At 44.7% G+C, this 27,062-nt stretch overlaps 1 protein-coding gene across 1 annotated transcript; it reads right to left on the bottom strand.

Annotated features, from left to right (window-relative positions):
- Positions 1-2,061: 2,061 nt before the first annotated feature.
- LOC140398064 (meiosis-specific coiled-coil domain-containing protein MEIOC-like) lies at positions 2,062-26,852 on the bottom strand. The gene is made up of 3 exons (XM_072486275.1): positions 26,719-26,852; positions 14,424-14,549; positions 2,062-2,235 (listed from the first exon to the last, which is right to left on the bottom strand). The coding sequence occupies exons 1-3, from the start codon at positions 26,722-26,724 to the stop codon at positions 2,062-2,064; spliced, it is 306 nt and encodes a 101-aa protein (XP_072342376.1). The 5' UTR covers positions 26,725-26,852.
- Positions 26,853-27,062: the final 210 nt, after the last annotated feature.

The following is a 27,062-nucleotide window of genomic DNA, read 5'->3' as shown; positions in this document are numbered from 1 at the left end:
AATCTCCTAAACTCCTACGAGTGTAGGCCTAACCTATTCAACCTTTCATAAGATAAGTCCTTCATCCCAGGATGAGTCGTGTGAACCTTCTCTGATTACTGCTTCCGAGCAATTATATATTTTGTTCAAATAAGGAGACATAGGGCATGATTTAACTGCTTCGTCACGCCCAACTTGGTGTCGGGACAAGGCTGTTGAATCTCACGAGAGGCTTTTGCGCAAGATTTGTGACGCTTAAAACACCTCTCGTGCTATAACGGAGTCTTGCGAGATTGCACAATCTGGATAGCATGATCCCCAAGGTTTTGGGGGTCAAGGCAGGATGGATCAGGGAAGCTGGAGAAAATGGCACTCCAATCTGCAAAAGAACCTTTCCTGTTGAGCCTGCCAGCAGGAAATGGCTCTTGTAAGTGCTGCCTTTGCAGAGAGAAACTCCCCGAGGCCAAATAAAACCGGCAAAGTGCCATTAAATAGTGGGGTGATTCTCGGCAGCTGCCGGGCCGAGAAACACCCCACTGAATGTGCCAAAACCCGGACATAGATTTTTTTCTGGTTAAATCACAACCCAAACACTGTACAGAGTACAGAATTTACTGGCTGTTCCAAGCCGGCGGGAAATTCCGGTCCCACACCGGCACACGAGATTTCCTGCGAAAAGGGGTGCTGTCAATGGGAAATCCTGTTGACAACGGTGGGACCGGTAGATCCCACTGGCGGGCTGTCTCCGCCACCGGAAAACATGCGGCGGGATGGTGGTAAAATCCCACCTGTGGTCTCACCAATGCCCTGTACAGCTGCCATATACTTCACATTCCATTCCTCTTGCAATAAATGCCAATATTTAATTTTTTAAAATATAAATTTAGAGTACCCAATTATTTTATTTTTTCCAATTCAGAGGCAATTTAGCATGGTCAATCAACCTAACCTGCACATCTTTGGGTTGTGGGGGTGAAACCCATGCAGACACGGGGAGAATGTGCAAACCCTACACAGATAGTGACCTGGGGCTGGGATTGAAACCAGGTCCTCAGCGCAATGGGCAGCAGTGCTAAACACTTCGCACCACTGTTGCCAACATTTAATTTGCCTTCCTAATCACTAGTATGCTGTACCTGCATACTAACTTCGTGATTTATGTATCAGGACACCCAGGTCCCTCTGTACCACCGAGTTGTGTAATCATCTCCATTTAAATAGTATACTGCTTTTCTATTTTTCCTGCCAAAATGAATAAGTTCATATTTACCCAAGTTATACTCCAATCTGCCAATTTTCTGCCCATTCACTTAACCTATCTATATCCTTTTTCAGAAGATTTATCTTCTCGACAACCTACTTTCCTATCTATCTTGGTGCCATCAGCAAATTTGTCTCCCAAATATTCTGTCCCCTCATCCAAGTCATTGATTATAGATCGGAAATATTTGAGGACTCAACACTGATCCCTGTGCCAGTCTACTGGGTAGTTTGCCAATCCCAAAAGACCCTATTTATCTCCATGCTCTGCTTCTTGTTAGTTAGCTATTCCTTTAACAATGCTAATATGTTAACCCTTACACCATGTGCTCTTGTGCGTGACTTTTAAAATGGCAACATATCAAATGCCTTTTGGAAATCCAAGTACATCACATCTAGCGGTTTCCCTTGATCCATCTTGTATGTTACTTTGTCAAAAAACTAACAAATTAGTTAAACATGATTTCCCTTTCACAAAGCTCTGTCTGATCACATTGTGATTTTCGAAGTATCCTGTTATAATCTTCTTAATTATGAATTCTAGCACTTTCCCTCTGACATGTTAGACTAATAGGAAAACTCTGGTCTTGGTTTTGACTTAACCAACCGGCTTGCATTCTGTTAACACAGGTACAAGTATTTTCTATTTTGAAAATAAGTTGATTTGTGTCAAGAGTAGAACAAAACAAAATGAGTAAACTAATTGTTTTGTGTGGAATAATTTTACAGGAATGTGATCATTCCAAATATCAGGTCAATCATCTACCAGGCATCAAAACATGAAAATATTATGCACTAGAATATTTTCTTTACTATATTTAATTATGGAAATAGATCGCTCTCATACCGGGTTGGGTTGTTCTGAGACCCAGCAAGTTGCTTATAATCATCTCCAGATGTTGACCAAGGAACATAGAACAAGGAGGAATCGGGAGTGGTCGACACTGATGCATTGTAAGGCTGATGTGAATCGATATTCTCTTCATATTGAGGTACCTAATCCAGATGCAAGACCAAAAATTTTAAACCTATTGAAATGCAGTGATCTAGATTAAATATTAGTCCTTCCAAGATTTTTTCAGAAGGTATAAAGACAGGTTATATCTGCATTCTCCACATAGCGCTGGTTAAATGAAATCAGCAAAACTGTCCATACTGTCAAACAGTGTAGCTTTAAAAACTGAACAAAACAATTAAATTTATAAAGCACCTTTAACTTAATAGAATGCTCAAAAGGCACTTCACAGGAACTGGGGGCCGGATCAGCTCAGCGTGGATTCAATTAACATACCGGCTGAGGTTATTCATGAGGCCCCTGCCTTCTCAACCTTGCCCCTCGTCTGAGGTGTGACGATCCTCAGGTTAAATCACCACCAGTCAGCTCTCCCCCTCAAAGGGAAAAGCAACTTATAATTAACTGGGACTATGGCGGCTTTACTTTCTAAAACAAGGCATAACGGTCACAAAAAGAGATATCTGCAACAAATGTTGATGTCACAGAATCATGGAATGGTTACAACACAAAAGGACATTCGGCTTGTTATGTCCATGCTGGTTCAAAGGAAGAGAAATTCATCTGTAGTATAAATTTTTGTTATCGTTTTGAAGTTTGAAATTCTTGTGTTGTCCTGATGAGTGTCAGATGAGAAGCTTCAGCAATATTGATTGAAATTTGAAATGGAATTATGGGTCACGGCTCCTAGCAGCCATGGCTACATTTTTCTATCCTCTCTGCATAAAGCTAGCGGGTGGAGTTCCTCATGAAATAGTGAAACTTGTTTCAAAATTTATCAGTAGCATTCAGGATTAAGTTTCAGTGATCACTAAATAATTTGAACATTAAGCAAGTAAAACAGTTTCTACTCAGGAAATTGAACAGCGCTTCATAATAGTAACATGCAATATAACCGGTGGCATTTATAGCAATCTAGAATCGGGGGAATCCAGCAACATGACAGAATCAAATATCCCTTTCATGCAGCTGCTAAGTGGCCATCCCAAAAGATATACTGCGGGATTCTCCCCTCCGGGGCGGGGCCGTACCGGCGCCGAGGAGTGGCGGGAACCACTCCGGCATCGGGCCGCCCGATAGGTGTGGAATCCTCCGCAGCTTCAGGGACTAGGCCGGCGCCGAAGGGCTTGACCCCACGCCAACCGGCGCCGAAGGGCCTCCGCTGGCCGGCGCATGCGCGGGAGCGCCAGCGTGTGCTGGCGTCATCCCAGCGCATGCGCAGAGGGTTTCTTCTCCACGTCAGACATGGCGGCCGCTACCCCGGCCGGCGCGGAGGGAAAGAGTGCCCCTACGGCATAGGCCGCCCGCGGATCGGTGGGCCCCGATCGCGGGCCAGGCCACCGTGGGGGCACTCTTTCCCTCCTGCCCTAGAATGTCCCCATCTCTCTTCAAAGATGGAAGGTGAACTTGGCATACACTGCATCTGGGTTAAAATTCCTGATTACAGATTGGAAGATGCTTGCAGCTGTTGCTAACTTTTGGTTGGTTCAATTGGCTGTTTTATAACCTTTGCTCTCGAGTCGCCAGGTATCTTTATGATACCGCCACAAGGTTCAAGTTCAAGTAATGATCAATAACTCAATACACCAATTAGTAAGATTCAAATGAAAGCACATTTATTTACGCACAGTCAAATCTACTCATGCATAAACTCTACTTCTAAGCTATTTCTATCACTAACAGGCCAATACTTAGCTTCGGACTGGCCCACCAGGTCAGGGGAACAAATGGCCTTTCCTTCGGGTTCTGAGTCTGCGGGATTCAAAAGCTGGTATGGACTGGTAGCTAGGAGCGCCTATCTCGTAGCGAGCGTTGATTTGAGACTTACGTTCTTCAGCGGCAGCTGAACAGGTCACTGTCAAGGGTTGGTTCGCATTGCTGAGTGACCCTGTCAAGAAGGACGATTTGAACTTGGGGGCTTTACTTTATAGTCCCCAGGGGCTTCCCGTCCTTTGGGGCGGACCCCGTACCCTGGTTTCAAGTGATTGGACTTCGTTCCAATCGCTTGATTCGATTTCTCCAATACTGGAGCGGTTCCCTGATCGATGGGTGGTCTTTAGGTGTCCGTTAACCTCTTTTGTGTTGGCTCCTGCTGGTGCCGAGGAATCTGGCTTGGCCTTTTTTATCTCAAATGTTTTGATTGTTCCCGGGGATCGCTCATTAGTATGTAGATGGCTTCTACATTATTGTGCAGATGGTTGCTGGTACCGATGCTGTCTGGGCTTTTGCAGAGTTCAATACACAGTAACTTGCATCTGCTAGTTTCTGCCTGTGTTGGCTGAATTTCCCTTCAGCCTTTGCTGTTCTCCATTTTAGGTTGGGAATTGGCCAACCCAGGTGGCTACACGCCCTCCTTGTGATCCTAACGCGAAGCATGAAGGATCACATAACTGCATTGTTCTTCATTCCCTGACCCGGCGAGCACTCTTCCATGGCCTCTACACTGATCATAACTATGCAAAAAAATTTTAACTGACAATTCTGAGGGATGCTATGTCAAACAGGGACATGCATTACAAAATAAGAAAATCGGTACCTCTAACTATCCTTAATAAGCTACACTCACTCAAACATTCAATCATACTAACTTCCTAAACAATACACACAAAATCATAGCAGCATTATACATATTTTTCCTGGCTTGGCAGTCAAGCTCAGGATTGTACAATCGCTCATGAAACATTTCTTTATTCACAAAAAACGCAAACGAAATGTTCTTTATTATAGATCGTGGGGGTCGGGGATCTGGTAGTATCCGAAAATAGGGGATCTTATCCTATATACCGGGGTGCAAGCGCGGTAGGCTGTCCTTCTCCATTTCCTCAGACGAATAGTCTGCACGATGAAGCAGAGTATCGCCAATACTAATAGGGATTCTATCAAGTAGGACAGGGAGTACCAGGTTATAAACCTGTCACACCAAGATGGTGTGGTGACGCTTGTGACTCGGCTCTGGGTGCTATGGGGAAGTGAATCATTAACGGCTGGGGGGGGGGTTGAGGACAGGGGGTTCGCGTTTGCACGTAACCAAATGTCCATTATGGCGATGAGCAACACGGAGGATGTCCTCATGGTTCTTCTTCTCTCTTTTCTCTTCTCTGGTCCTGGAGCTTCTGGAGTTCTGTGGGATCAAGCATAGTGTCTGTTACTATCTTGGTTTAATATCTCGTATGATAGCCTGTCTGTCCTTTAGTGCCAATTACTCCCTTTATAATTGGTCACTATGTGTGACTCCCTCATTTTTTTTTAAAAAACTGAATTTCAGGACAAGACACACTTAAAAATACTGAAACAGTGCGAGCCTTCTCGCAGGCTGTGCGATTTACCATCCAAATGTTTGAGGATGTAAATAGCAGAGGGTTGGCAACCTAAGGGTTACCTGAAAACAAACCAAAACATTTTGAACGAAATTTGCTGAAATGAGGTGCGTATGGGCCGCGACGGATAAGATTTGGATGGAATCCCCGGGTAGGACGGTGACCAATGCCGTGTGTGCTCTACCTGAGCGTAGCTGACCAGAGGGGGGGGGGGGGGGGTTCCCAGGCATGGAGGGTCCCCATGCCGTTTCTCCACTGCCTGAGCAACCGACAAGAACGGGCAAGAAATGTAGTCATCGTGGGGGGTTGCCGTAGTGGTTCCTCCTTCGAACCAGAAGGGCAGTTACGAACGAGGGTCTGTGTATCTGTCGACAGACGAGTTCCTCTGAAGTGGCGCCTGGGACATTAACAAGTCTCTGCGGACAAACTAGTTCCTCTGAACTGGCGTCCGAGACAAACTAGTTTCTCTGACTGCCAGTGGACGTCAGAAAGGTGGTGGCGTGGGGCCGTGGAAAAAAATAAATTTCCGGTCTGCCATACAGCATTTAACAATACTAGTACAAACAACATTAAACATGCTGCAGGTTCCATCAGAAACGACAGTTTTCTCCCAAGCGGTTCCTTTTAAACATCATCTGGACACCTGTTATCGGTTGCGAACAGGGTCGCAAAGGGGTTCACGTTGTGGGAGTCAGACTCAAGTCGTCATTTTCTCCCGGATGCCAAACTCTCAAGTATATCAGGGCTGATAGGGCTGCATGGTGTGATTTGGGATCGCTCTCGTCATTCTGGACGAGTCTGTATGAATTATCTTGGTGCCAAAAGGTGGTGTCTAGTTCGGTGGGGACGGAATCGGGGGTCGTCATTGTAGGTCGGTGGTTGGTGGTGGGGTTTGTTGGGGAAGGTGATGATGAAGGGATCACTCGAATCGTGCTCAGATTCGGTGGGTGTGGGGCCTGTTGCATGGGGACAGTAGGGAGGCGTGCTGTGGCTATTGTCCGAGTCACAGTTGCTGTCGCTACTGCTGCAGTCTGTTGGCGTTCCGGGGCGGAGTGTATATTTCGGGGGTGGAGTCGGGGTTGAGTCCGTGGTTGGGCTGGATGTGTTGGGGGAGGGGAGGATTACGTTGGCTATGGGAGGGGCGTGGTCTGCTGCGTTGAGCATTACGTGATGTGCGTAGTTAGACTGTGTTCCATATGCTTTAAGCTGATTGATGTGGAACCACGCAGTCTTTCCATTGGGGTACTTTATTTTGTAGACGGAAGGGCTTACTTTGTCTGCAGTAGAGTACGGACCCGAATATTTAGGTGACAGGAATGTGCTGGGGTTGTATACGGAGAGCATGACTTGCTGTCCTTCACTGAACTCATTCGCATGCATTGTCTTATCGAAACAGGCCTTGCTCTGTTTCTTTCTTGTACCCAATTTCGCTGCGGCTGCTAGCTGAGCCGTTTTTACATTTTCCACTATTTGTTCTACTGCTTTCCCGTGTGTGAGGGCCGTCACTTCAGGGCTGGTCAAATCTAATCCCAATAAAAATTCTGTGCCTTTCATGGGGCGTCCGGTCATGAGGGTGTGTGGGATGTAACCTGTAGATGTTGAAACTGTATTTCACAAAAACATCATTGCAAAAGGGGAGGACTGAATCCCAAGTGGTGTTGTTTTGCTGGACCATTTTTCTGAGGGTGGATTTTAGGGTCCGATTAATGCGCTCCACGATACGACTCGACTGGGGGTGGTATGCGATGTGGAATTTTTGGGTAATGCCAAATATCGTGAGGACGGTCTTCATGACACGTCCTGTAAAATGGGAGCCTTGGTCAGATTCAATGCTGCGGGGGGAGTCCCCATCTCGTAAAGATGTGGTGGGTTAAAATCTTGGCTGTGGTCTTTGCCGTGTTCGTTCTGGATGGGAATGCTTCCACCCATTTTGTAAACGTGTCTATCACCACGAGTACATACTTATAACTATTCCAGAAAGGGGGCAATGGTCCTATATAATCAATCTGGAGGTTAGTTCAAGGGCCATTAACGGGTCGGGTGTGACTGAGTTGAGCTTTTTTGGCATATCTGTCCGGGTTGTTCTGGGCACAGATAAGGCAATTCTCAACGTAGTGAGTTACATCTTCTTTCAAACTCAGCCACCAACAGAGCTGCCTGAGGTGGGCTGTAGTGGGATCAATTCCCTGATGTCCATGACTGTCATGGAATAAACAAATAAGTTGATTCCTGTCCTGTTCAGGAACCACATAAAGGGCGTCTTTTAACACCACACCGTCATGTGTGGTCAGTGCATTCTCAAACCTATCAAAAGGTGCTGGGAATCTTCCTTTTAAAATCTCCCCGAGATTGCTGTCCTGCTTCTGGGCCTGCACTAAATCCTCGATATTAGTTTGCCAGACCTGAACTGCATTCACTGGTGCGCTTTCGGGGGGGGGGGTCCAAAAATATCCATGCCTGGAACCTGCTTTTGCTAGTGCGTCGGCTTTCACATTTCCGGGGGGGGGGGGGGGTCAGTGAGAGGGGATCGATGGTGACTTCGAACTTTGACTATTCCAAAAGTCCTGTTCTGTGCTCGCTCTAAAATGTGACGGAGCAATGGGGCTGAAGGGAGGGGTTTTCCGTCTGCGGAAACAAATCCTCTTGGTTTCCACAGGGGTAGGAATTCCGTAAGGCTGTTGCAGACATAGAGGCTGTCCGAATATATGTCTGCTGGGCTGGGGACGGAATCTGTGTGTTCCACTATGTATGCGATGGCCGCAAGTTCTGCTGCCTGCGCGCCTAAGTATCCTGGAAGTTTTATTGCTATTTCTTCTAGGGTGCGTCCCTGCGCGTCCTCGACGTAAATGCCGCATCCTGTTATGTGCTTCCCCTCTAATACTGTGGAAGATCCATCGACATATATCCTAATGGGTTCGCACGTGTCTGTGTGCTGGGGGCTCTGGGTTGAACTACCTATCTTTCTGGGGGGTGTTTTAGCAATAAAGGGGCCTGTGGTGTGGAGAGATAATTTCACATTCATGGGGGGTTCCGGGGTACTGTAGGTTATCGGCTAAAAAAGTGTGGGTCTTTGTCCTTTTAACAGTGATGTCCCGTCCCTGCAAAAGGGTCTATCTGGCTGCTCTAATCTGACTAACCGTACCGTCCTTGAGCCGTCCGTCCAGTAAAAGTTGGGTGGGGGTGTGTTCTGTGAGGATTGTGATGGGGTTTAGTCCGGATATGTAAGAAAAATACTGTACTGCCCAAAAATCAGCGAGCAGGTGCCTTTCACAGGCTGAAAATCCCTGCTCCACAGCATCTAAAACTCTGGAGGCGTAAGCCTTAACTGTTCGTGCCGTTAATGGAGGAGCACGGCAAAAAGGGTACGGTCTGTGCTCTATAGCGCAAGGGGAAAGCGGGTCTGGAACTTGTAGTGCGGGGGCTGCTATAGGTGCTCTTTTCAAAGAGTCTACAGCACCCGTATGCTGCAGAAGCCATTCCCAGGGGGCTCCTTTCTTAGGAGGGCTGAGAGGGGTGCTGCCTTGCCGGCGAAACCGTCATGGGCTGGTTTAGCTCACTGGGCTAAATCGCTGGCTTTTAAAGCAGACCAAGGCAGGCCAGCAGCACGGTTCAATTCCCGTACCAGCCTCCCCGAACAGGCGCCGGAATGTGGCGACTAGGGGCTTTTCACAGTAACTGCATTGAAGCCTACTCGTGACAAGAAGCGATTTTCATTTTCAATGTGGTTTCGGCAGTAGCCAACCAGTCCTAAAAACGACCGGAGGGCTGAAACGTTCTGGGGAAGGGGCAATTTAGCAATCGAGTCAATTCTTTTATGCTCGATCTCACGTTTACCGTGCGTGATAATCGTACCCAAATATATCACTTTATTTTTCAAAATCTGGGCCTTTTTGGGGTTTACTTTGCAACCAATTGAATGTAAGAGTTCCAGGAATTCGGACAGAAGCTCGATGTGCTCTGCCTTTGTGTCTGTCTGTAGTAGTAGGTCGTCCACGTACTGGACCAGACATTCGGGGTGAGAAAATTTGGCTAAACCATTTGCCAGCTGTCGGTGTAAAATGGAGGGGGAGTTGTGGAATCCTTGTGGAAGGCATGTCCACGTGTACTGTTGGTTTTTAAAGGTGAAGGCAAATTTGTACTGGTTCGCCTTTGCCAATGGAATGGACCAGAATCCATTACTGATATCCAAAACCGTAAAGTATTGGGAATTGAGTCCCTGCTTGAGCATGGTCTCGGGACTTGTGGCTACCGTGGGGGCTGCTGCGGGGGTGACTTTGTTGAGTTCCCGGTAATCGGTGGTCAGTCGCCATGATCCATCGGGCTTTCTCACTGGCCAAATCGGGCCATTATTAGTAGAGGCTACTGATCTAAGTACGCCCTGCTCTAATAAACTGTCGATTACCTTTGAGATTTCTCCCTCTGTCTCTTGGAGAAATCCATATTGCTTTTGGGGTCTAGGGTCAGGTCCTGTGATTTGTACTGGACCAGTATTCCGGCCACAGTCGTGTTTGTGGGTCGCGAATGTTGTCCTGTTCTTTTGTAAAACTGCCCTAACCTGCTTGTCCTTGCTAATCGTGGTCGGGTCAAACCAAAACTCGCCTACTGCGCTAATTTTGTTTGCATATTCTCCTATGCAGGGGCTCTTGCGGATTTTGCCATTTTCCAGACACATTGGTTTACCGGATCAAATGAAAGGTGGTGGGAGTTCATAAAGTCTATGCCTAAAATGTGTTCTGCTGTGTGGGGTAGATCGACTTAAACTATGGGGTGCTTGGTGGTGATGTTGCCGATTTGAATGGGTACAGGGGCGGTGATGTGTCCCTGCTGTGAGTGGCCGGTAAATCCGCTGAGGGTGATGGTGGCTGTAGTGGGCCACGTGTCCTTTTGAAACATGGTGGAGGAATTGATTGTGGTGCGGGACCCTCCTGTGTCCCAGAGAAACTCGATGGGCTGTCCCCGTATCTTTGCTGCAACTACTGGTCGGCCGGACCTATCCCAAAGGGTGTCGTAGACCCAACTGGGGGAGCCCGAACACCGTCAGTCCGTTCCGTTCAGGTCCGTCTGATCTGAACGGGTGCTCACACTATGGACTGGCTCTGTCCTATTCTTATTCAGAGTGCCTGCCTGCTGGGCTCTCTGTGGCTTTCGTGGGGCATTGCATTCTCTTGCAAAGTGTCCTACATGTCCACAGTTGTAACACTCCTGTGGCTTTTGTGGGGGGCTGTTCTTGCCCTCATTTACCCATGCGGGGTTCTGGTGTGCCTTAACTGCGTGTATGTCTGCTTCTGCCTGCTGTTCTTCGGGATTTTTAACTGCGGGTTTGTTTTGTACAGACTGCTCCCAGGCGCGGGACAATCTTTTTACGACCCATTTCTCATTATGAGCCTCCTGAGGGGTCATAATTGGCGCAGGTTTTTTGTCCTGTTTCTGTGGCATGGGAGATAAGGGTGCAGGTCCATTTGGCCATGTTATCTGGGGACAAATGGACGCAGTCTAAGTCTCCGAAAACTGATGCAAAATGGATCCACATGCGTCCAGCAAACGCTGTGGGATGCTCGGTTTTCTTTTGCCTGCACTTATTGAGGCCATCTACGGGGTCACCCCTGTTATACCCGATCTCCTCTATGATCGCGGTTATGCATTTCTGCAAGGGTGCCTCCTCCTACATTCTGTGGGTCGGGAAGGGCTGCTACGACTGAAGGGTCTAAACTCAAAACTGTGAGCTTTACGTGCTCACGCTCGTCCAGGCCGTACATGGTCGCCTGCTGCTTTACTCTGGCAAAGAAGTGGTGGGGGTCTGAGGTGGGGAGGAACCGTTTGATCTTATCGCACGCGTCCCGTAGTTGGGTCACTATTAAGGGGGTGGTGCACAGAAATTCCGTGTCATCTGATGTGGCTGTGCGGTGGGTGGTGACTGGGTTCACTGGAGCCTGAACTATCTGCTCTGTGGGGGGTTGGGGCGCTTTTCTCTTCTGGGGCTTTCCCTGCGCACATGTTCCCTGAACATATCTCTGCGCTGTCTCACTCAATTCTTCCCAATCATGGCCGTCTTCCTCATCTAACTGTGATCCAAAGGTTTCCTGGAATCCTTTTTGAACTGAAAGCAGAGATTCAGGCACTTTGCGTGGTCTAATGAGCTTTGTCTTTGCTCCGTGGTAGCAGCATGGAGTGCTCTTAACGCTGCCTTCAGGTCGCTACACTGCCTCTGCAATGCCTCTACCTGCTTCTCGGTTTCCTCTCGTACCAGGACTGCACGTTGCGTGTCCTGATAGGCCTTTTCGTACTGGAACTGGAAGCTGCTTAAGTGCGCCAGACAAGACTGGTGTGCCCGCTTGGCATCATCCACCTCTCCATCCTTTGCTGCCAACTTCCTCCTTAACTCTACGTTCTCTCTTTCTACCTCACTGACATCGACCTTGCTCATTCAATGTATGCCTTCTATCTCTTTCCGGAGTCGTCCTAACGACCTCCTCTGTGTCTCGCAATTGTGCCAAACAGGACACAATTGCCATCAGCTTGCGAGCTTTTCCTAAGCTCTTCTTGTGAATCTCGCTCAGGTTCTCCCACCAAGTATGTCCTATACTCCTGGGACCTGTTTCCTCATTGTTACAGAATTCGCTCCAAAGGGGCCATCCTTTCCCTTTGAGGTACTTCCTGATTTCCTCTTCCCAAACTGGACATTGTCCTTCTCTACTGCAGCTGGTTGCTGCGACTACGAATTCTTCTGGGTTCATGAGGCATTGCATTGCCATCTTTCCTATCTGAATGCTTTCTTAAATTTGGAACAAGGGGTATTAAGGCGGTGCTGTAATTACGGGTACGGCTTTCGCTATTTTCCGGAATACAAACTCCCGACAGTTTTGTTGCAACAACAAAATCTAGCAGTTTACCTTATAGCCCTGTTAGTTACGCATGCATGTAACACACTTCCGAATTATGAGGATTGATCAGAACTGCTTAAACACTTGTGGTTTTCTGTTCCCAATTGGATCTCTAATTCAAATTTTTGGGTTCTCCCGGAGTGGTGAAGCCACTTCTAGATCGGGTCCCGTCAAATGTCGCCAGTAATATGTTGCAACTTTTGGTTGGTTCAATTGGCTGTTTTATAACCTTTGCTCTCGAGTCGCCAGGTATCTTTATGATACCGCCACGAGGTTCCAGTTCAAGTAATGATCAATAACTCAATACACCAATTAGTAAGATTCAAATGAAAGGACATTTATTTACACACAGTCAAATCTACTCATGCATAAACTCTACTTCTAAGCTATTTCTATCACTAACAGGCCAATACTTAGCTTCGGACTGGCCCACCAGGTCTGGGGAACAAATGGCCTTTCGTTCGGGTTCTGAGTGCGGGATTCAAAAGCTGGTATGGACTGGTAGCTAGGAGCGCCTATCTCGTAGCGAGCGTTGATTTGAGACTTACGTTCTTCGGCGGCAGCTGAACAGGTCACTGTCAAGGGTTGGTTCGCATTGCTGAGTGACCCTGTCAAGAAGGACGATTTGAACTTGGGGGCTTTACTTTATAGTCCCCAGGGGCTTCCCGCCCTTCGGGGCGGATCCCGTACCTGGTTTCAAGTGATTGGACTTCGCTCCAATCGCTTGGTTCGATTTCTCCAATACTGGAGCGGTTCCCTGATCGATGGGTGGTCTTTAGGTGTCCGGTAACCTCTTTTGTGTTGGCGCCTGCTGGTGCCGAGGAGTCTGGCTTGGCCTTTTTTATCTCAAATGTTTTGATTGTTCCCGGGGATCGCTCATTAGTATGTAGATGGCTTCTACATTATTGTGCAGATGGTTGCTGGTATCGATGCTGTCTGGGCTTTTGCAGAGTTTAATACACAGTAACTTGCATCTGCTAGTTTCTGCCTGCGTTGGCTAAATTTCCCTTCAGCCTTTGCTGTTCTCCATTTTATGTCGGGAATTGGCCAACCCAGGTGGCTACACAGCATACACATTCTGGCCATTAGGTTACTTTCAAGGCTATTGGTGAGACCACTATAGTGTACAGTATTGGTTTCCTTATTTAAGGATGTAAGCAGTTCACATAAGTTGTCTATGAGGGAAGATTGGACAGGTTAGATCTGTATGATGGAGTTTAGAAGTGACTTGATTGAAACACAAGACCCTGAGGGATCTTGACAGGGATGCTTCCTCGTGTGGGAGAATCTAGAATCAGGGGTCGATGTTTGGGTCACTCATTTAAAACAGAAATTCTCTTCTCATAGAGGGTCATGAATTTTCGGAACTCTCTTCCTTAAAAGGCGATGGAAAGAGTCTTTTAATATTTTTAAGGCAGAAGTAGATAATATTCTTGATAAGTAAGGAGTGAAAGATGATAGGGGTAGGCACAAATATGGAGAAATCAAATCAGCCATGATCATATTGAATGGTGAAGCAGACTAGAGGGGCTGAGTGACCTATTCACTCTCAGAATTTGCATGTTCGTATATATCTACACGCTTGTTGTGGGAGTAAGGGCTGGCTGGACACTGTTTGGCTTCTATAAGTGGAGTCACAATGCCAACCCAAAGTTTAAGTGCTGGCATTTTCCCATTAACTATGAAAAGCAATTCCAAAAAATTATATTTTAAAAATGGGGTTGGAAGGAATATCAACCAGGAATTTCTGAAGATCCACATGTCTCTTCTTCCCTGATCTTACAGCCTGATTTGTGCAGTAGTAACAGGTTGATTTGTGCAATAGTAACTGCATAAGTCATGAACTTGCTGTTATTTTACCAGGTAGATTTAGCTCAGATTTGAATTCCATTGCGTTAACTTGCACTATTTTAAATGCTATTTTTGTAACCAAAGATATAATGTATTCCAATTTGAATACAGAAAATAACTTACGTGTGCTTTATATGGACTGAAGAATGAATTGCAGTTGACCAACGAATCACTGAATACATCTGTTGATCTGCTGTTAGCATCAATACCATTGTAGTAACGATTCACGCTTTTCAAAATAGCTTTAGGCTGAAAAATAAGTGAAAACCCTCATGTACTTTTGAACTTGGATATTTAAAAAATATTTGGTTAGAATGAACAATAATTTTTATTTGTTAGTATATTGAATTTTGGGGAAACATACAATCCCTATGATTCCCTATTACCTACCTTCAAGTTTTTCACTGTTTCCTTAAATATTCAGCTATTTGTGAATTACATATGTTCAGCTATGAGTGAACTACAGTGTGTTTTTATAAAGTATGACTGCATCCTACTACCTTGATTTTCCTGGTGAGGTCAGTGAACTTCTCCTCAGCTTTGAGAAGCCACATAGGGATTAGCAGAGAACCTGCCAGAACTACCCGCTTCCATTTAATGTGGATCATGCCTTTTGCAAGCTTCCATCCCTTGTGGCCAATATCTGGATTACCAGCATTTATCCACTAACACTGTGCACAATACAAACACAGCAATGATCCAAATGGTTTAAAATCGAAAGCCACTTCAAGTTGCTGCAGTTGAGAGAGAGAGAAGAGATTGTGTTTAATGACTTATCACAATTGCCATCTGACCCGATGAATATTTCCAGCATTTACGGTTTTCATTTCAGATTTCACAATATTTTTCATTTGTTTTACTACTTAAGTTCACAAAAGTAATTAGCATTTTCAAAATCAAACTAATTTGAACATCCATTCTAATGTCCCTTCTTTGACTTTGCTCCATTACTTTTGATTATGCCTTGTTGAGGCTACATGGTATACATGAACAATTTTGCAAACTTTGTAGACAAAATAGCTCTGTATTGCTCTTGCCCCATGGCAAAGGGTAGAAAACAAATGGACTCTGGTCTGGGAACAGTAAGACTTTTCCCAGTATAGCTGGAAAAAAAGAACCTAAAATGAAAGTAAAGTATGATTTCCTGTACCAAGTCTTCCAGTAATAGATAATGAAGCCTTGATAGCTGCCCAAGCAAGGAGCACTTCAACATTCATCCAAATTAATATAAGTATGCATTTACAGCAAATAGGAAATCTGCTGCAACAATGAGAGGACCCATTGAGACCTAGATAACATTGAGGCTTGGGCTGACAAATGCAAAGTAACATTTTCACCACACCAAGAACCAGGCAAAAGACCATCACCAACAAGTCTACCACCGACCAACCTTTGACATTCAATGGCATTACCATCGCCGAATCCTTTATCATATTAAGTAGTCTGTCAAAAATGACCCGTTTACTTGAGACATCTTGATGTTGATCGTGCACAACTTTTCAGAAAGTAAAGCATGTCTTTCTTCTTTAAAAATGTTTTGAGTTCAGAAATAACAATCAAATTTTAAGTTCCAGCCCAAAAATAACATAAGAATATTTGTTGCTAACGTACAGCAAGTCGTAGATCCTCCATCAACATCCTAGAGTAAGCACTGAATAGAAACCGAAACAGCTCCATACTGTGGCTACAGGAGTAATTCAGAAGCTGGTTATTCTGCAATGGTAAGTCATCTTTTGATTACCAGAGTCTTTCCACCTTCTACACAAATTAGGAATGATAGAATACCTCCCCACTTGCCTGACGGTGTCCACCTTGAGCAACACTCAAGAAGCTTGACACCATCCAGCACAAAGCAGTCACTTGATTGGCGCCCCATCCACCATCTTAAACATCAATTTCTTCTACCACTGGCACACTATAGCTACAGTGTACCATCTGCAACATGCACAGCAGCAACTCTCCAAAGCTTATTCAAAAGCAACTTCCAAACCGGTGATCTACACTGCTAATAAGGAATAAGTGCAGCAGGTATAGGGAAAATCACCATCACCAAGTTCACTTCCAAATCGCACATCATCTTGACTTTGGAATATATCACTGTCGTTGGACCAAAATTCCAGAACCCTGATCTAACAGAATTGAGGGCACCTAAGCCACAGTGTATCTGGTACTTCTCCACCTCCCCTGCATATTAAAATATGAAATATTTGACACTGGGACTTGTGGTAAAACTGGAGGTATACTGAGCAGCCTCATCTTCCTCCGATGTTGACACCTAACTCAGAAGTTGCAAAATCTATAGGGCAGAGCAGAGAAAATCAAACTGAATCCATAGCACTATTGTATCATGATTAGTTTAATGACCAGTCTCAAAAATAAACCATTTTATTCAGTTTGAGCCCAGATGGAGAGGTTGCTAAAGAAGGCTGCTGAGTCCTGACCGTCACCCAATGCAACCTCATGCAGTAGGTGATGGATTCACCTCAGTTGTGCAGTATCTATCTGGCAACCCAATAGCAAGGAGTGTTGATAACTCAGCACCAACTTACTGCCGTAACGTGACTTCATCTAATTGTGCAGCCTGGGTATTCAGGGAAAATGACATATCGAAGGATGGATGGAACTGCAAATGTTGCAGCCTTTAATAACCCTCAAATATGGATGGATATTTTTACACGTCCTGGAGGCTGAATAAAATCTCATATCAGTAGCCGTTCCCTGAAGTTGAACCCCAAAAACCTCCAATGATGATGATGGATGTTGGTTTAAAAATATACAACTTTTCGACTAATCTGTCACATGGGCCAGAGTTTTGGGCAGTGGAGCGGACTGGATGCAGCCAGGTTTCCTAGTCCCGCACTGAATAAATTAACGATCGCATTATTACGCTGAGAGGCCATTTAAGTGACGGCCAGCGTAGAACACATCCAGATATGGTCAGTGGGGCTATCGGGCACAATGGCGGGCCAGCGTGAAGTTTAAAGGCGGCTGCAGACAACGGATAATGCAGAGGGAGGTCTGCATCATGGCAGCAGCTGCATCTGGAAGCCACTGCAGTTGGGAGGACACTTCAGGTGGGCAGCAAGTCCCCCGTTTTTCTGATGTGTCGCCGCACAAAATAGCAGAAGTGGATTTTCCACATGCCCATGCGCCGGTGGTATTTTTCTCTCCACAGATGCTTACAAACCTGATGAGTTTTTCGAGCACTTTATGTTTTTATTGCATGGACACAATGCTCAATTGATCACCATCTTAAATGTTTTCTAGTTGCTTCGAAGATCTAAAATCAGGAAGCATTCTGAAAATCAAAATAAAATGTTTTTCTTGAGTTGGATAAATTTCCTTGAATGTTACAGATGGTAGAAAATTATATATCTTGGTTGCCAGTATCATTTCTAGTACTAGTTGTAGACGTTACAAATGCTCGAGCTGAAAATGCTACCAAAATCAGATATCCTTTATTGATTTTATTCCTGACTGTTATGGGCCAGAGTTTAGAGAACTCCAAAGTGTATCATGGAGTTCACCTGACCCACAACTTTTAATAGATTGTGGTATGGGGAGCACACGGCCCATTCTACAGGTGTGGTAGAGCAGAAATGGAAAAGTATTTTTAAAAATAAAACAATGTTTATTATATGAACTCACGTTAACCTTTTTAAAACATACAGTGAACATCTTAGCAACCATTAATTCAAATACAACCTCCAAAGAATGCAACACTAAGTAATTCTTAATAACTTCCCAAACAACATCCAGAAAACAAAAGAAACACCTTTTAATAGAAGCACATTAGGTTTACATTCACTACTGAGAACATTTATAATTGTGAATTCACCAAATGATCAAGAGATAGTCTTTTCATGGCTGAGAGATCAGCAGTACACCTGCTCTGTCTGGCTTCAGCACCAACACTGAAAACGAAACTAAAATACACCCTGCAGCAAACAGCGTAAAACGAAAGTAAAAAGCTGACAGACAGACCAGCTCCATCCACACTCTGACATCACTGCAGTAGTCAACACCAATTTCTTAAAGGTACTCTCACTACAGATATTTATATACACACCCATTTATAAACACCCATTTCTTAAAGGTACTCTCACATGACACCTCCCCCCCCCAAAAAAAAGAATCATCAACTTCAAGATGGTTTTATTTTTCACCTTTTCACTATCCTTTAAGAAATGCGCACAGTAAATATACTTTTTGTTTTTAAAAAAAAACAACACACGCAAACAGGTACAATAATATAGTCCATTTTTGTTCTTCCTCCAACTGAAATCTTTCTCGATTGACAGTCTCTTTGAACAAGAAGGTCTCTGCACGATCCGTCCACTTCTCCACGCCTTAGCATGTCTTTTTAAAGTCAGATACTTTAGTTCAATCTGATCAGAGTCCCTTGTAATTCTTCAACACAGGAGCATAGGTTATCACAGCTTTCAGGCCGTCAAATGCCTGTTGAAAGTCCGGTGTCCACTGAAATTTTTGACGCATCTTCAGCAAGATCATCAGTGGAGCAATCACGCTACAAAACATTTGCACAAGTGTTCAATCAAATCCACTCATGCCAAGAAATCGCATTATTTCCCTTCGCCTTGAGGGTATTGAAAACTCCCCAATAACTGTTGGTTTCACATCCCGTGTGACCATTCGACCCTGTCCGATTGTATGGCCAAGGAAAGTGACTTGGGTTTTTCCAAATTCACTTTTGGCTAGGTTTATCACCAAACCCGCCTCCTGAAGTCGATTGAATAACTCCATCAGATGTTTCAAATGTTCTGTCCATGTCTGGCTGAAAATTACCAGATCGTCGATGTATACCGCACAATTGGGTAATCCTGAAACAACTTTGTTAGTGAACCGTTGAAATGTGGGTGGGGCATTTTTCATACCAAATGGCATAACTTTGAATTGGTATATCAAAAAAGCTGAAATCTCCTTCGCCCTTTCGGATAAACGTACCTGCCAGTAACCTTTAAGTAAATCCAAGTTGGAAATAAAAGCTGATTGTCCCACTTTCTCAATGCAATCCTCCAAACGTGGGATAGGGTAAGAGTCCGTTCTTGTAACTGCATTAACCTTTCTATAGTCCACACACAACCATTGGGTACCATCTGGTTTAGGCACCATCATTATGGGTGAGCTCCAGCGGCTGCAACCCACTTCAATTATGCCATTTTTAAGCATACTCTGAATCTCTTTGTTAACCTGTGCCAATTTTAAAGGGTTATGTCTGTATGGCTGTTGTTTGATTGGAACAGCATTTCCCACATCTACATCATGTATAGCCATTTTAGAACTTCCCAATTTATCTCTACAAACTTGCCCATGTGATATCAATAACTCTTTCAGGTCAGTTTGTTTTTCTTCTTGAAGATAACTCAACAATTTATCCCAATTTTGAAGAACATCCTCATTTTCCAATTTAATTTGAGGTATGTCAAATTCAGTCATCTGGATTTGGTTCGTCACTTTGAGTTAGAATCATTAAAACCTCATCCTTTTTCTCTCCATCCCTTTCAAAGTACCTTTTAAGCATATTCACATGACACACTCTGTGAGTCTTCCTTCTATCCGGTGTTTTTACCACATAATTCACCTCACTTAATTTCCTTTCAATCTGATACGGTCCACAAAACCTAGATTTTAAAGGTTCACCTACCACTGGTAACAATACTAAAACTTTATCTCCACTGGCAAAACTAGGAACGTTGAATTTTTTGTCCGCTACCTGTTTCATCACATTTTGTGCAGCTTTTAAATGTTGTCTAGCTAATTTACCTGCTCTATTTAATCGTTTCCTGAATTTTGACACGTAATCCAATTATTTAATTTCCGATTTCTCACTCCCCAATTTTTCCTTAATCAATTTAAGTGGTCCTCTTACCTCATGACCAAAAATTAGTTCAAAAGGACTAAATTTGGTTGACTCATTAGGTGCATCCCTAATTGCCAACAGTACGAATGGAATTCCTTTATCCCAATCCTCTGGATAATCATGACAATAAGGACTCAACATTGTCTTTAATGTCTGATGCCACCTTTCCAACGCTCCCTGCGATTCTGGATGGTACGCAGTTGATTTAAATTGTTTTATTCCTAAGCTATCCATAACTTCTTTGACTAACCTGGAGGTAAAATTTGATCCTTGATCCGATTGTGTTTCTGTGGGTAGTCCATATCTAGTAAAGAATTTAAGTAACTCCTCCACAATCTTTTTAGCTGTATATTACGTACTGGAGCAGCCTCTGGAAACCTAGTAGACACATCCATTATAGTCAAAAGATATTGATTCCCACTTTTTGTTTTAGGAAGCGGTCCGACGCAATCAATTAGATCCCTTGTAAAAGGTTCCTCAAATGCTGGAATGGGTATTAAGGCCGCTGGTTTTATCACTGCTTGAGGTTTCCCTTTCACTTGACATGTGTGACATGATTGACAAAATTTAACTACATCTTTATGTAGTCCAGGCCAATAAAAATGTTTTGGGATATTAGCTTGAGTTTTCCTTATTCCCAAATGACCTCCCACTGGTACCTCATGTGCAACTTGCAACACCTCCTTTCTATACCCTACTGGCAATACTACTTGATGAACTTCTGCTCACTTTTCATCCGCCTGCATATGTACAGGTCTCCATTTTCTCATCAAGACATCACTTTTAAGGTAATAACATTCTGGTATCCACTCAGATTCCTCTTCCCTGTATGCTTTCTGATACATCCGTTTTATTTCTATATCTTTCCGTTGTAACTCCGCCAATTTTCCTGAACTAAAAATATCAGCCTCATCCTCCACCTGTTCTTGTTCTTTTTCAACCATCTGATCAAAAATCGTTTCTGATAATTGCACTTCAACTTTATTCTTTGGTTTCTCGTCTTAACCTGTGACTTTACGACCTTGTTACTACACAATCCGGGAAAATCCCAGGATATTCGTCCTTCAACACTTCAGTTGTCTGATTTTCCATTGGCTTATCCACCACAGTAGGCATCACTCCCACCTGCGAGTCAGCTATATCATTACCCAAGATAAACTGTGTGCCTGGACAAGATAATTTCCTTATTAATCCTACTACCACTTCACCACTCTTCACTGGACTTTCCAACCTTACCTTATATAATTGAACACTACTCCCACCCTGAATTCCACATATTTCCACCTTTTCTGGCAATATTCTTCCCAAACTACATAATTCCTCATCTCTTACCATTAAAGATTGACTAGCTCCCGTATCTCTTAAAATTGTGACTTCTTTACCTGCTCCTCCTGAAACACGAGTAAACTTTACCCACACCAGTAAATTCTTTAAAGAGATCTGGCACCTTCTTATCAATCACCTCTTGATCAGGCTGTACAATCTTTTGCACCTCTTTCGCTTCACTTGGGCTTTCCTTTACCACTTTAAGAAACCCTACTGTCTTATCCTGTTTTACCACATCAGCCTTCCCAGTGCTTTTCTTCAACCACCAACACTGTGACTTTACATGGCCTAGTTTATTACAGAGAAAACATTGAAATTTTTCATTTCTTTTCCACCCTCCTGGATTTCTTTTTTAATCTGAGGTTCACTCTCCTTATTATCTCCCATCAGATCACCTTTACCTTTACCACTTGAGTATTTCTCATGTCCCCAGTTTCTATCCCTCGCAGGCTGAAACTGATGTCAGAAACCAAGCTTTGATTTATGAACTAATTCATAATCATCTGCGATTTCTGTTGCTAATCTCGCAGTTCTAATCCTCTGCTCTTCCAAATGAGTTCTCACTACATCAGGAATTGAATTTTTAAACGCCTCCAAAAGTATAATTTCTCTGAGATCTTCATATGTTTGGTCTATTTTCAAAGTCCTTATCCACCTATCAAAATTACTCTGTTGGAGCCTTTCAAACTCCATGTATGTTGACCAAATTCTTTCCTTAAATTTCTAAACCTTTGTCTGTAGGCTTCGGGCACTAGTTCATATGCACCCAAGATGGATTTTTTCACCTCCTCATATGTCTCAGATACCTCCTCCGGTAGTGATGCAAACACTTCACTAGCCCTATCTATCAGCTTTGTTTGAATCAGTAATACCCACATGTCCTGTGGCCATTTCATTTGTTTAGCTACCTTCTCAAATGAAATGAAAAAGGCTTCTACCTCCTTCTCGTCAAACCTTGGCAATGCTTGGACATGTTTAAATAGATCCCCACCAAGCCTTCGACTTGACGCTCTTTCTCACTATCCTCATCACTATCCTCCAACTGTACGTTTCCCTTTACGTCTGCCAATTTTAACTGACTGTCATGTTTCATGTCCATTTTCTGAAGTTCAAAGTCTCTCTCTTTATCTTTTTCCCTGATCTGTATCTCCTTTTCTCTTTGTTCTGCTAGAGCTATTCTTTCTGTTTTCCTTTCTTCTCTCTTTTTCATTTCTCTCTCTTTCGTATTCAAGTTGCTTTAATTCTTTCTCATGTTCCATTTGTAATTGAATTTTTGCCATTTCCAATGAATCAAACTGTATCTCAGGCAACTTTAAATGTTTAGCCACCGCCATAATTACCTCATCTTTTCGCATTTTGTCAGGTAATGTTAACTGCAATGTTTTTGCCAAATCTAACAATCTGCTTTTAGTCTCTGTCCGTAAGGTACGGCATGTGACCGTCTCCACCCCCAAAATCTTCAGAGCCTCTAAAAGAGCCATTGTCCACAACACAACACTCCCCACTTAAAGTAGAATACCGCAGCTGATAAGCAACCACAATATGCTCACCCCTCACTGTCTTTAAATTCACTAAGCCAATCCAATAGATACTTTAATCCCCCTCGAGCCCCCAATTTGTTATGCGCCAGAGTTTAGAGAACCCCAAAGTGTATCATGGAGTTCACCAGACCCACAACTTTTAATAAATTGTGGTATGGGGAGCACACGGCCCACTCTACAGGTGTGGTAGAGCAGAAATGGAAAGGTATTTATTAAAACAAAACAATGTTTATTCTGTGAACTCAAGTTAACCTTTTTAAAACATACAGTGAACACCTTAGCAACCATTAATACAAATACAACCCCCAAAGAATACAACACTAACTTCCCAAACAACATCCAGAAAACAAAAGAAACACATTTTAACAGAAGCACATTAGGTTTACATTCACTACTGAGAACATTTATAATTCTGAATTCACCAAATGATCAAGAGATAGTCTTTTCATGGCAGAGAGATCAACAGTACACCTGCTCTGTCTGGTTTCAGCTCCAACACTGAGAACAAAACTAAAACACACCCTGCAGCAAACAGCCTAAAACGAAAGTAAAAAGCTGACAGACAGCCGAGCTCCACCCACATTCTTGACATCACTGCAGTCGAAAAACCCATTTCTTAAAGGTGCTCTCACTACAGATATTTATATACACACCCATTTATAAACACCCATTTTTTAAAGGTACTCTCACATGACATGACTTAAGCATTAAGCCTGTTGTACTCTCTTCAGGCTACAAAATGTCATTAATTAACTATAACTCACGCCCTCTGCAGGCATGAGATAGAGGAGACATTAATAAAATTCTGCCAGTTTAGGCATAAACATTGGATTCTGTTTCCATGATGTAACGTCCAATAAAATACCACAGATGGGCAGATCAGTCTGCAGTACTTCATCGAACGTCCACGAGCTGGATTCTCCATTTATGCGGCTAAGTGTCAACGCTGGTGTGGGACCCGCGGTTTTACGACTGGCAAATCGGTTTGAATCCCTCAACTGGCGCTGACTGAAACTCCCATCTCCCGCACCGAACACGGCCAGGTCCCGGGCTGCGCATGTGCATGGCTGACGACCCGCAGCGGTCGCGCCATACAACATGGCACCACCGTGCGCGTACCCAACTCGCCATCCACAACCCCACGGCCAGCGGCATGGATCCCCACCGAGTGTGGCAGCGCTGGACACAGTCCGCAGCCGCCACATCGGGTTCACCATTTTGTGACCGCATGTGTCCCGCGCCCTCGGGAACTCGGCCCATCGGGGGCTGGGCATTGCGGGTAGGCCGGCCGATGAGGCACCAACGGCATTGGAACTGCGCGTGGCACGATGACGCCATTTCGGAGATGGCAGAGCATGGCTAATCGGCGTCAAACCATTGCCGGCCCCTATTTCGGTGTCGGAGTCCATTCTCCAATCAATCGCTGAACACGATTTCGGAATCGGGCTACGGAGAATCCCGCCCCCTGTGTGGAATCAGTTTGAGGCTTTGTTGATAACAATCATGGCCCTCGAGCAGCTTCTCCATTTAGTCACGATACCTCATCTGTTTAAGGGCATCTGCAGTAACTTGTAGTACTATTCTTCAGTGAATCTTAAGATTTGCTGCTACAAAACCTTGCAGATCACTATCCAGTGGAAAATTGGCTATTTAGGAATTCCTGCAGTGTGACAAGTCAAAGATTGTGTATCAACAGAAGAGACCGTTTTCAAAACAAATGCTGACAAGCTCGCCTAATAAATAGGTTGCTCATTAGTGAGAAAATTCCACCCAATAAATTTGATAGTTGGGTTTTAGAGGTACCTGTGTAAAGGCTATCTGCTTCATGAATTAACTGTTCACTTTTAGTTAAATACAAGTTTGACTTCATAGACCTCAACTGAGCATCCCCAAAAAGTTGCTGAATCATCTGTTAAGAGATGCATGCAGAAAAACAATTAAAGCATGATAAATGTACTTAGTTTGGATTAAATAAAGTGATGTTTACAAATGTATATTCAAACTGTTCAAGGAGCACTGAGAAAGTAGAATGAATTCTACATAGGGCAACACCTGGGGCCCTTTTAAGATCCTGAGGAAATGCTCTATTTATAAGAGCCAGAGTTTACATATTTAAGCTCTGAGCTACCTTGGTAATTAAATCGTCAAATAACTTTACTAACTGGTCAACAGTTGTTCAGTTAAATTTTCAAATTTATCATCCTGCGCTTCCTCAAGGTGGGTTGGTTTTGGTAATTTAGTGTTAAGGTTTGACACAGGTCAGTGACAACTTTGCTATAATCTTTTGCTGAATCCAAATATATAATTGAGTGAAATCCCCGAACTCAGTGACCTGAGGCTAATGCCAGAAACCAATGTCAGTCTTTGCTGGTGATAAGTGCAGATTCTACATGCCATTATAGAGAGTTGATCAAGGACTTCATTAGCACAATTTTTAAAAAAATTCCTGTACAGGATGGCAGAGGTCTTGTGTCACAGTGGGTAGCGTCCCTGCCTCTTAGCAGGAAGCGCTGGGCTACAGTCCCACCTCAGGACTTGATGGTCAAGGAAGGCATGTCCGTATGTGGTCAAACAGGTTGAGTATCAGCCTTCAAAATGCTTCCAGCACATGCCAATGGCAAGCAGTAAGTGCGGAAGAGACTCCTCGTCAGCCATGCTTGATGCAGAGAGGTGCCCCTGAAGCTGTAAGCCTCTGGTGACAGGCTAGCGACCTGTTCTAGGAATATTTACATTCAACTCATGGGATCGGTGGGTCAGGATCAGCAGCAGCCGCCTTTGGGTTTCCAGTCCAGAGGACGTAACTCAGTATCCGTGAGGTGAGGGGAGGTGGGTGGGTGTGTCCAGTGGACTACGTGACGCGGGAGCAGGTTCAAGAGGTCAAAGAGACGGCGGTGGCTGCGCATGCTCGGGCGGCGCGGACTGGTTGGCTGGAAGCCGGTAGCTCCCGGAGCCGGGTGAGAGCCGTTCGGGCCGATCCAATCAACCCCCCCCCCCCTCCTCCCTTGATAAAGCAACACGGGAGATTTAAAAAAACACACGCATTCCTTAGGAAAAGGAACTTGTGAGCCCAAGTCATTCGAGCTCAGCTGAACCGCGGCTGATTTCTCTTCTCTCCCCCACCCCACCCCAAATAACAAACATTCCCCACACCCTCTTCACCGATGCCCTCAGTTCGTCGAAGATGAGCGAAAACTCGTTCCCAGGTCTCAAAGAGAGGAATTAAAACGTATCGTCAATTTAAACCGTTCCGCATTAATTCATTCGTTCGACGCCCAGATTCTGGCTAAATTTCCACGAGGTTACGTTTAAACCATCGCGCTTCACCCCCACCCCCACCGCGCGAACAGCCACGATTTGTTTTAAAAAACACTCCTCAGCTGTTCTGGGAAATGCACAGTGCGAGATTTTTAAAAAGTTTTCGGAGAATCAACAACGCCGGCGCGAATGAAAGCCTGTTGTCCTCTCTTTACTCGGGTTTGAGTGGCATTTTGTATTCTAAATAACTAGGTGGTTTAAGCCGAAAAGCCGTCCATTGATCGCCTCCCCCCCCCCCCGCGCGCAATGATGCTATAAATGTGTCGGCGGCTAGAACTTGAACATTTGAATAAATTTGAAATTCGGACGAACAAACCACCCCCTTCCTCTCTCTTGCCCCGAGTCCCTGTCTCACCTCCATGTGTGCGATAGAGTGTTTTTCCTCAGGTGGGGAGAATGGGGTGACTGCCGAGGCGTTTTCTCGGGGCAGGGGATAGGGATCAGCTGTGGATCGCGAGTGGGTTGAGTTTCGACGCCGGAGTCGCCCATCTGCTGCCCTTTTACTGACTGGCGTCCGGGGACGGTTGAACGCTGCGCCAACTCGCGCCCGCGCGCCGAACGGACGATCGCCCCTCGAGCCCCTTCCCGCGCTCCGCGCGAGCGTCCATCGCATTGGTCAGTGAGGAGCTGTTGTGGGCGGGCGGGAGAAGCGCGAGCGAGCGAGGAGGAGGAGCCAGCCAGCCGAGGCGAGAGGCAGCA

Source organism: Scyliorhinus torazame, chromosome 21 (assembly GCF_047496885.1).
Source record: "Scyliorhinus torazame isolate Kashiwa2021f chromosome 21, sScyTor2.1, whole genome shotgun sequence".
Lineage (NCBI taxonomy): Eukaryota > Metazoa > Chordata > Chondrichthyes > Carcharhiniformes > Scyliorhinidae > Scyliorhinus > Scyliorhinus torazame.
The sequence above is the reverse complement of the archived record's forward strand: the minus strand, read 5'-3'. Positions and strand labels throughout refer to the sequence as shown.

Excerpts from the sequence above, each read along its gene's own strand:
- LOC140398064 (XM_072486275.1), bottom strand. Across the intron at positions 2,236-14,423 it reads TCAGTCCATATAAAGCACAC|GTACCTCAATATGAAGAGAA; the intron begins GTAAGTTATTTT and ends CATCTGGATTAG.